The 11,677-nt window shown below is 45.5% G+C and overlaps 2 protein-coding genes across 3 annotated transcripts in view; both read left to right on the forward strand.

Annotated features, from left to right (window-relative positions):
• The first annotated feature begins 293 nt into the window (after positions 1-293).
• Positions 294-5,948, forward strand: tmem178a (transmembrane protein 178a). The gene is made up of 4 exons (XM_058639496.1): positions 294-961; positions 3,124-3,237; positions 3,349-3,486; positions 3,866-5,948. The coding sequence occupies exons 1-4, from the start codon at positions 385-387 to the stop codon at positions 4,105-4,107; spliced, it is 1,071 nt and encodes a 356-aa protein (XP_058495479.1). The 5' UTR covers positions 294-384; the 3' UTR covers positions 4,108-5,948.
• A 1,786-nt stretch (positions 5,949-7,734) lies between these two features.
• LOC131466906 (son of sevenless homolog 1-like) overlaps positions 7,735-11,677 on the forward strand; it is a 28,332-nt gene continuing 24,389 nt past the window's right edge. For both annotated transcript variants that reach the window (XM_058640494.1, XM_058640495.1), the window contains exons 1-2: positions 7,735-8,400; positions 11,081-11,206. In XM_058640494.1, the coding sequence (XP_058496477.1) occupies positions 8,314-8,400; positions 11,081-11,206 (213 nt within the window). In that variant the 5' untranslated portion in view covers positions 7,735-8,313. The remainder of the gene's footprint in view (positions 8,401-11,080; positions 11,207-11,677) is intronic.

Here is an 11,677-nt window from a genome sequence, read left to right on the forward strand (position 1 = left end):
GAGTAGTGTTACAGGAAGCAGCTGAATTATTGATCACGTTAATGGACAAACTTTCTCTTTTTTCGCTGTCACATTGAGTCACCTGAGATTTCCCATGAGGCCTCATTCACCAGGTCGTCATGGTTACCTGACTGATGACAGGAGAGTTTAAACTGATTTGTTTTTTGTTGTCCTGTCGAAATAAAAATTCTACATGTTTGGATTATTTCTATCAACGATTTGTGAATGGTAAGAACGCAACAGGCCGGAAGAAGCCATCTGTTTTATTTTGAAAGCGCTTCCGGTGGGTTTCCGCTGCTGCTGCGCGCTACCTGCTTTCACCTTGACGCGGCACCGACCGTCCGTCACGGGAGCGGCTGGCGGGAGCGAGGATGGCTGCAGAAGATGCTCAGTAACGGACACAGCGACACAAAGCAGGCCGAGAACAGCGCCGGGACCTGCTCCGGGACCGGATGCCGTTCGGTCCATGTTCCGACCATGGAACGAGCCCGGCCGGTGACGGTGACGGTGTCCGCGGTGAGCCTCGCGCTCAGCGTCACGTCGCTACTGCTGCTGGTCACCGCCATCTCCACCGATCACTGGTATGAGACCGACACCCGCCGACACAAGGACAACTGCGACCGGCACGGTTCCGACTCCAACGACCAGAAGAACCGCGAGATGCCCATCTACCACCTGCCGCTGGTGGACACTGGAGGCGGCGGCGGAGGAGGAGGAGGAGGCGGCGGCGGCGGAGGTGGCGGAGGCGGCGGTGGGGCCCGGCACCGGGACGTAGCGCTGATGAAGCCCGTTCATGTGGGAAGCAGAGAGGAGGAGCTGCTGGAAAACTGGAGAGCCATTCTGGGAATGGGAATTCTGGAGAGCGAGTGTGGAAGGCCGCTGTTTTCCACGCACTCCGGTCTGTGGAGGAAATGTTACTTCACCGATATGGACCCCGATATCGATAAACTCATCGACCGAGGTAACACACTCACATACATGAACACACAAATACATTAACACACACATTAACACATATACACACACATTAACACACACATATATTAACACACACAAATACATGAACACATACACATACATTAACACACATATATTAACACACACACATTAACACACACATACATTAACACACGCACATACATGATGAACACACACACATACATTAACACACACACACATTAACACACGCACATACATGATGAACACACACACACATACTTTAACACACACATATATTAACACACACATACATGAACACACACATTAACACATGCACATACATGAACACACACACACATACATTAACACACACAAACATGAACACACACATACATGAACACACACACACATTAACACACACATACATAAACACACACATACATAAACACACACATACATAAACACACACATACATTAACACACACATACATGAACACACACATGAACACACACACACGAACACACACATACATGAACCCACACACACATACATAAACACACACATACATTAACACACACATACATGAACACACACATGAACACACACACACGAACACACACATACATGAACCCACACACACATACATTAACACACACATACATTAACACACGCACATTCATGAACACACACACACATTAACACACACATACATTAACACACATACATAAACACACACATACATGAACACACACACATACATGAACACACACACATACATGAACGCACACACATACATTAACACACACACATACATGAACACACACACATACATGAACACACATACATTAACACACACATACATGAACACACGCACATACATTAACAAACACACATACATTAACACACATACATGAACACACACACACACATACATGAACACACGCACATACATTAACAAACACACATACATTAACACACATACATGAACACACACACACACATACATGAACACACACATATACATTAACACACACATACATAAACACACACATACATGAACACACACACAGACATTAACACACACATACATAAACACACACATACATGAACACACACACATACATTAACACACACATACATAAACACACACATACATGAACACACACACATACCTAAACACACACATACATGAACACACGCACATACATGAACACACACACATACATTAACACACACACATACATTAACACACACACAGGGCTGGCCCAAGCCTTTAGGGGGCCCTAAGCAGAATTTGATTTTGGGGGCCCCTCATCCAACCATGCAGAGTCACGTGTGCTTGACGATAATAGACATAATGTTACATTATCAGTTGTATTAATACAGACAGATTATGAACTCCTCGTCCTCTGGGCACAGATGCATAAGGACCTCCCTATTTGTTCAACAGCGGTTGCATATGGGAAGGTGGGTCTGGGGCTCCTCCCCCAGAAAATTTTGAATCTGGTAGATGCAATTTCCTATATTCTGGTGCATTTTTGAGAGCTGGAGAAGGGCAATACATAAATGTGTTCAGATTCATGGCCTTTTGCTTTTTCACTTATTAAGGTAGTGACTTGGGCTTGGGCTTCAGGGCCCCTTGACTTCTGGGCCCGGTCGGCTCATTCAGTAATCCATCCTTGCTCACATGCCAACAATGTTTTGGGGCTCCCCTCTAGACTTCTGGCCCTTGGTAGACCCCTGTATTAATATAGTCGTTATTTACACCAAACCGGACACCTTTTAACCTTAGAGGGCACTTAGATCACAGGTGTATTTTAAACTTTCATATTCAAAGTGAAGCACTAAGTATGGTTTACTGAACTTAAATTGAAAAATTCATTCATTCATTAAATCATTCAATCATGTCACTTGTTATTTAATATGTTTAAAAACAAACAAACAAAAAAAAAACTCAACACTTGATTGGGGGCCAGGCCGGCCCTGGTCTCACCTGTGTCTCGGTCTCACCTGTGTCTCAGTCTCACGTGTGTCTCAGTCTCACTTGTGTCTCAGTCTCACCTGTGTCTCAGTCTCACGTGTGTCTCAGTCTCACTTGTGTCTCAGTCTCACCTGTGTCTCAGTCTCACATGTGTCTCAGCCTCACCTGTGTCTCAGTCTCACGTGTGTCCTCTGGTCCTCAGGTATTGCTGACCGCTGCACAGCTGTCAAGTATCACTTCTCTCAGCCAATCAGATTAAGGAACATCCCACTGAACCTCACAAGGACGATTCAGCAGGACGAGTGGCACCTGCTGCGTAAGACACACACACACACACACACACATGCACACACACACACACATACACACACTGGTTTTAGTCAACTTCAGTGTGTGTGTATATGTACGTGTGTGTGTGTGTGTGCAGACCTGCGCCGCATCACCGCAGGTTTCCTGGGAATGGCGGCCGCCGTCCTGTTGTGTGGCAGCATCGTGGCATCGGTCGGGTTCTTCTGGGAAGAGAGTCTGACTCAGCACGTGTCCGGTCTGCTCTTCCTCATGGCAGGTAACTCACTTTCAGCTTTCCATTGTCGCCCTCTGCTGGTTACAGGCAGGGACTACAACAACAAAAAGCATCCCGTCAGATAAGCAGGTGGAGGGACAGGACATTCTGGACTCTGAGAGAGGGACATTTGGGCATTGAGGACATTCTGGACATCAGTTAAGTTAGTTCAGATTTTCAGGATGTTGAGGATTTTTTGGACGTTCATGAATGTTAGCGTGTCTAGGACGCTTGACGCGAGGGATATTTGGGCGTTGAGCATTTTCTGGACAGGTTGGACTGATTCATATATCAGACACATGATGTCAGGTGTCAGACACATGGACGTCCTGTAGGTGGTCTCTCAGGTCAGTAACAGTCCTTGTTTCTGCTTTGTCCTCAGGAATCTTTTGCACCATCTCTTTGTGCACATACGCAGCCAGTGTGACCTACGACCTCTCCAGGAAACCACCGTTTATCTACGGTCTGCCGGCGGACGTGGACCACGGTTATGGCTGGTCCATCTGCTGTGCCTGGGCCAGTCTGGGTCTGACGGTGGCGTCCGGCTGCCTCGGCACCACGTTTCCGTTTCTGAGTCGTGCCGGAGCGCTGCGGTCCAAGACCGCCCGCGAGTCGTCCGTTTGAAAGGCCTGTGGGCGGGAGCAGCAAGTGGGCGGGGCTTTCAGAGTGGTTTATTTAATTCTGGTCATGGACAGATGAAATAGCGCCCCCTGATGACTTTCACAATGCTAATGTTTATGATGTGGACACACACATACACTCGACTGATTTTGTGTAAATATTGACTCGTGTTTTGTTTTGTGAGACTCAGCAGCAGATGTACAGACGTTTTCAAGCTCCTCCCACTTTCCCTGTGTGCTTTGAACCTGACGCGTGATCTTTGAACCTAGCGCGTGATCTTTGAACCTGACGCGTGATCTTTGAACCTGGCGCGTGATCTTTGAACCTGACGTGTGATCTTTGAACCTGATGTTTGAACCTGACTCGTGATGTTTGAACCTGATGTTTGAACCTGATGTTTGAACCTGACACGTGATCTTTGAACCTGATGTTTGAACCTGACGTGTGATCTTTGAACCTGATGTTTGAACCTGACGCGTGATGTTTGAACCTGACACATGATCTTTGAACCTGATGTTTGAACCTGACACATGATCTTTGAACCTGATGTTTGAACCTGACGCGTGATGTTTGAACCTGACGCGTGATTTTGAACCTGATGTTTGAACCTGACACGTGATCTTTGAACCTGATGTTTGAACCTGACGCGTTATCTTTGAACCTGATGTTTGAACCTGACGCATGATCTTTGAACCTGATGTTTGAACCTGACGCGTGATCTTTGAACCTGATGTTTGAACCTGACGCGTGATCTTTGAACCTGACGCGTGATCTTCGAACCTGATGTTTGAACCTGATGTTTGAACCTGACGCGTGATTTTGAACCTGATGCGTGATCTTTGAACCTGATGTTTGAACCTGACACGTGATGTTTCAAACACGCCACGTGTCTGTGTATCTCCTGCTGAACCAGGTCAGAACCTTTCAGCTCTTCTCAGTACGTACACGTGTGTATATATACCGTATATATAGTATGTATATAAATATATGAATGTGACTGAGGTGTGTGAGGACATGTGACCATGTCTGTCTTCATACACTCATCAAAATATAAACTCATTAGTTCAGAATGTCATTTGTTAAAGTGACGTGGGTGGGGTCTGAGAATGTGCGTCCTGTGGGAGGGGCTGAGATAACCACGCCCTCAGATTAAGAGGTTTGTTTGTAGATGTGCATCTCAATTAATAATAAACACATTTGACAATCAGCTGCTCCGCCTCTTCAGGTGTGATATCACCAGAACTTTGTTCCTGGGTTTGGTTTGGAACATAAAGACACATAAACATGTTTATGTTTACATGTTAATATTTCAAGCATGTGTATAGCACGCACAGACGCACACACACTCACACAATCATTCACACACACAGGTCATAGTTTTTGAATCAGTAGTGACTGGACTTCAAGATTTAACCAGCAAAACTACAATTCCGGCCGCATGGTGGAGCACATGGTTAGCACAGTTGCCTCGCAGCAATAAGGTTGCCGTGTTCTCCGGGTTCGTCTCACTGTCCAAAGACATGAAGAGGTTAATTGGACACTCTGAATTGATGTGGCAGTGAATGGTTGTTTGTCTCTACATGTTTGACCTGTGATGGACTGATGACCCCGCCTTTCTCCCTATGTCAGCTGTGACTGGCTCCAGCCGCTCTGTGACCCTCATGTGAAGGATAAAGTGGTAAATGATGAATGAATTAACTAAGTCCAGTTGCTACTGATTGATGTGTTTTGGAGGAAGTGAAATCAGGTTTGAACAGATACCACATCATCGCCCCCTGCTGGACACTGTAGTTGTTGACATCCAGATGTTCAGATCTAAATAAAATAATGACATGATCAGATTCAGTCTCTTGTCTTTAACAAATGAACAATGTGTAAATCTTAAGCCATGGGTTTCAAACTGTGGCCAGGTCAGGTGACCAGGACCAGATTTGGTGACCAGGTCGGGGACTACCCATTACATTCGTATTCCCTTAATTGCAGCACTAAAGTAAAGCAGCTGAGAAGAACCACGAGTGAAAACAATGAAAAGTGCACTCTTAAGAGAGTCAACACGTTTTTACTAAGATCTACTTGGATACCCTGCACTGCATCACGACTGTACTTGCAGCACGTAGAGAAACGATCCAGGCTGCGGTGGATACGGAGAACGAAGGAGACAGAGAAGCGCACAAATAGAAGACTAGAGAAGCTCAATGTAAATAAAAAACATTAACAACAAAAGTAGATAAAAGAAAAACAATGGTAGAGAATTGGCAGAGTCATTTGTTTCGGTGTTTCAGTTTCGACCAACAATTTTTATTTCTGTGCATCCCTAATTTTAATGTTGTGTATCTTTGTTGACATCCCAGTGAAAGCTTAGTATCAGGCAAAGGTTTATTTATGACACTGTAAATACTCTGTACTGATATAAATAATACAAAGAAAACCACTGGTAATTAATATGCATATATTTATCCATCCATTTTAATCATTTAATCCCGACTGACAGAACCGTGACGTGGTCAGAACCAGGCCTAGTCCCGCCCCTCTCACAGGTCCTGGATCACTATGGGCAGAGCGGCCCAAAGTGTAAGTGAGGATGTGGATATGGCTCTGCTTACTCACATGAAGAGAAAAAAGCCAACTTTTACGTTGCATGCGTGAGGTTGTGGAAGTGTTTGTGGAAGTGGGGATGGGAGGACACGGCAGACTGCGGGGAACATGTTCACTACAAAGTAAATCCAGCCTCTTCTCTTCTACTTCTTTTCCATCACCTATGTTTAAAATAAAATATCGCTCCTTCATGCCGGCCTGAGGTATAAGTGAACTAAGGGCCTCCTGGCCCCCAATCGAGTGTTTTTTTTAATTTTTTTAAAACATATTAAATAACTTAAACAAGTGACATGATTGAATGAATGAATGAATACATCTTTTAACCATACTTAGTGCTTCACTTTGAATATGAATGTTTAAAATAAATCTGTAATCTAAGTGCCCTCTAAGGTTAAAAGGGGTTAATACAGGGGTCTACCAAAGGCCACAAGTCTAGAGGGGAGCCTCAAAACATTGTTGGCATGTGAGCAAGGATGGATTAATGAATGAGCTGACCGGGCCCAAGAGGTCAAGGGGCCCTGAAGCCCAAGCCGAAGTCACGAACTCAGTGAGTCAAAAACCAAAAGGCCATGAATCTGAACACAATTATGTTGCTGGCAATCTCAAAAATGCATCAGAATATAGGAAATCACATCTACCAGATTCAAAATGTTCTGGGGGAGGAGCTTCAGACCCCCCTTCCTGTATGCACCCACTCTTGAACAAATACGGAGGTCCTTATATATCTGTGCCCAGGGGAACAGTAGTTCATAATCTGTCTGTATTAATACAATTGATAATGTAACATTATAGTGTGACATTTGTGTCTATAATCGTCAAGCACACGTGACTCCGGGTGGTGGGAGGGGGGCCCCCAAATCTAATTCTGCTTCGGGTTCCCTAAAGGCTCAGGCCGGCACTGACTACGGGAGTTGAGTGGTTTGTGTTTTAGCTGCAGTACCGCCGCTTTCCGCCAGAAGCAGCAAGGTGTCTTTGCCACGCGCTGTGTCATGAAGCCACTCCCACTCACGAGCCCTGCCTGTCCGACAGGACCAGCTTGGTGCGCATGCGCGGATGCTCTGCAGACTGTACCGCACACAAGAAGATTCTCAACAAGCAGCGTTTGTGTCGGTGACTGACGGTGACCGGCGGTGAGACCGTGACCACCCAGCGATCGAAGGCAGTGACCCGGCGCTGCTGTGTGAGACACACCGGGGGACGGAGCCGAAGCTGAGCTAAAATTTTAGACTGATTCACACCGATAACCCGGTAACTCTCCATCACTTACTCTGCTGCTAACGTTAGCTGATGGACTCCATGCTAACAGGCTAACCGGCACCTTCACTATGACCGGTTAACGGCCACGGTAATGTCCCGGTAAACGGAACTACTCCTATAGTTAGCAACTAGCTGAGGAGCTAACAGTTAGCTGCGGAACATCTGGTTGCGCGTGGCCTGCGCACAGCGGCCAATGATGTTCACAGTGACGACAGCTGTTCTGAAGGAACGACCCGCCCCCGCTGGACCCGCACAGACCCGCGCTGCGTTCATGTGAACCGCTTAACCGTGCGTGCGGCGCTCAGACCCGCACACAACGCATCGGCGGCAGTGGACGCGGCAGACGCGGCAGCAGTCATGCAGGCAGCGCAGCTGCAGTATGATTTCTTCAATGAGGAAAATGCACCGAAATGGAGAGGACTGTTAGTCTCTTCACTGGAGAAGGTACTCACTCATTCACTCACGAACACATTCACTCATTCACTCACGAACACATTCACTCACTAACTAACTCAGTCAGTCAGTCACACATTCACTCACTCACACATTCACTCAAACATTCATTCACTAACTCACACACTTAGTCATTCACTCCCCCAGTCACACACGCACTCATTCACTCACAAATTCACTCAATCAATCACTCACTCACACATTAACTCACTCACTCATTCACTAATTCGCTCAAACATTAATTCACTAAGTCATTCACTTACTCACACATTCACTCAAACACTCACTCAGTCACTCACTCACTCACATTCACTCACTAACTCACTCACACATTCACTAAGTCATTCACTTACTCACACATTCACTCAAACACTCACACATTCACTCAATCACTAACTCACTCAAACATTCATTCACTAACTCACACACTAACTCATTCACTCACTCAATCACTCACTCACTCACTCACAAATTCACTCAATCACTAACTCACTCACTCACACATTCACTCACTCAAACATTCATTCACTAACTCACTCATTCACTAACTCATTCACTCATTCACACATTCACTCACTCAAACATTAATTCACCAACTCATTAATTCACTCACTCATCACACACTAACACATTCACTCACTCAGTCACACACTCACTGACTCACATGCTCACACACTCACACATTCATTCACTAACTCACACATTCACTCATTCATTCACTCACTCACTCAAACATTGATTTGAAATGAAACAAACAAGATCTGCTTTAACTGCAGACTTCCAGCTTTAATGTGAGGGTATGAACATCTGAATCAGGTTTCTACAGTTTCTGTATGTGCCTCCCACTTTTAATGGGACCAAATGTAATAGGACAATTGACTCAAAAGCTATTTCATGGACAGGTGTGGGCTATTCCCTCCTTATGTCATCATCAATTAAGCAGGTAAAGGGTCTGGAGTTGATTCCAGGAGTTCATTTGCATTTGGAATCTGTTGCTTTTACCTCTCAATATGAGATCCAAGGAGCTGTCACTGTAGCAAGCCATCATTAGGCTGAACACTCAAAACAAAAACATTAGGTGTGGCCAAATCAACTTAAAAAGAAAGAATGTACCGGTGAGCTCAGCAACACCAAAAGACCTGGAAGACCACAGAAAACCACTGGTGGATGACCCCGGTGAAGAAAAACCCCTTGACAACAGTTGGCCAGATCAACAACACGCTCCAGGAGGTTGGTGTATGGATTCAAAGTCAACAATCAACAGAAGACTTCACCAGGGTGAATACAGAGGGTTCAGGACAAGATGTAAACCAATACAGGAAGACCAGATTAGAATTTGCCAAACAACACCTAAAAAGGCCTTCACAGTTCTGGAAGAACATCCTATGGACAGATGAGACCAAGATCAACTTGTACCACAGTGATGGGAAGAGAAGAGCGTGGAGAAGGAAAGGAACTGCTCATGATCCTAAACATACCACCTCATCAGTGAAGCATGGTGGTGGTAGTGTCATGGCGTGGGCATGTATGGCTGCCAATGGAACTGGTTCCCTTGTATTTATTGATGATGTAACTGATGATGTTCTGAAGTGTTTCAAGCAATATCATCTGCTCATATTCAGCCAAACGCTTCAGAACTCATTGGACGGTGCTTCACAGTGCAGATGGACAATGACCCAAAGTATACTGCAAAAGCAACCAAAGAGTTTCTTAAGGCAAGTAAGTGGAATGCTATGCAGTGGCCTAGTCAATCACCTGACCTGAATCTGATGCTGAAGCCCAGCATCTGGTGATGTCTATGCCTTCCAGACTTCAGACTTCAGGCTGTAATTGACTGCAAAGGATTTGCTATCAAGTATCAAACATTGAAAGTTTGATTTATGATTGTTTAGTTTGTCCCATTACTTTTGGTCCCCTAAAAAGTGGGAGGCACATATAGAAACTGTTGAAATTCCTACACTGTTCACCTGATTCGGATGTTCATACCTTCAAATTAAAGCTGAAAGTCTGCAGTTAAAGCAGATCTTGTTTGTTTCATCTCAAATCCATTGTAGTGGTGTATGGAGCCAAAAAGAAGAGAATTGTGTCGATGTCCCAATATTTGACTCTATGTGTGTGTGTATGTATGTGGCTTTCATCGTCTTCCTAATATAACCTCAAGCAGGTTTCCATGGTTACGACTTCTTGTGTCCTTTGACCTCCAAAAAACAAAACAAGTGTACAGTTCATGTGCCTGATGTATCTGGGATGTGGCCCCTAGTGGATGCTGAAAGTATGACTATGTGTGTCATACGTGCTGACTGTTGTGCAACACCAAGACGGTAACTGAGTCTGACAGGAGAATGTGTGGCACATGTGTGAGTTTGTCACGATCAGCGCCGCCGTCACTACGTCACATGATCTGATCACAGAGCCATGACAGCAACATGGTGGTACTGACCCAACCAATGTGATGACAGTAAGAGGAGGAGTGGCCGGACCATGGGGCGGGGCCACTGTAAACAAACATTGGTTTGTGTTGTTTGTTGATGCAGAGATGCGTAATGTTGTCATTTTCACTTATCGACCATATACATCCTGACACTCTACGTGTTTCATTACAATGAACACATGACGTCTGATGTTAACCGTTCGTACTGTGTGTGTGTGTGTGTGTGTGTGTGTGATGAAGGTGCTGAATCAGGTCCATCCTAACCTGGTGTCCCAGCAGGAGGCGCTGCAGTACATAGAGGAGCTGATCCTGCTCCTGCTCAGTCTGCTGTGTCAAGCTCAACCAAGGACTGTTCAAGATGTGGAGGTGACACAGACACACACACAGACACGCAGATGCATGCACACACATACAGACACGCACAGACACACACACACGCACAGACACACACAGACGCATGCAGACACGCACACGCATGCACACACACACACACACACACGCATGCACACACAGAGACACACACAGACATGCATGCACACGCACAGACACACTCACACACAGACACTATCAGGGGCATTTTATGTCAGCACACTATACTAAAAACACGTGTATAGCGGCTCTGTGATGACATCAAACCCAACATGCGCATGTAAATTCATCCACTTTCAATTGACAGACGGGCGTGAACTACGCCTCAAATACATGACATGAAGACCACGCGTGACTGTTAAGTACAGTTCTACATGAGCGTACAGACACACACTGGTTAGTGTTTGTGGAAATCAAACAGCGAGGGGTCATTTGTGCCATGCCATGTGCGAACGCCTGTGAGCACGC

This window comes from Solea solea, chromosome 10 (genome assembly GCF_958295425.1).
Source record: "Solea solea chromosome 10, fSolSol10.1, whole genome shotgun sequence".
Taxonomy (NCBI): domain Eukaryota; kingdom Metazoa; phylum Chordata; class Actinopteri; order Pleuronectiformes; family Soleidae; genus Solea; species Solea solea.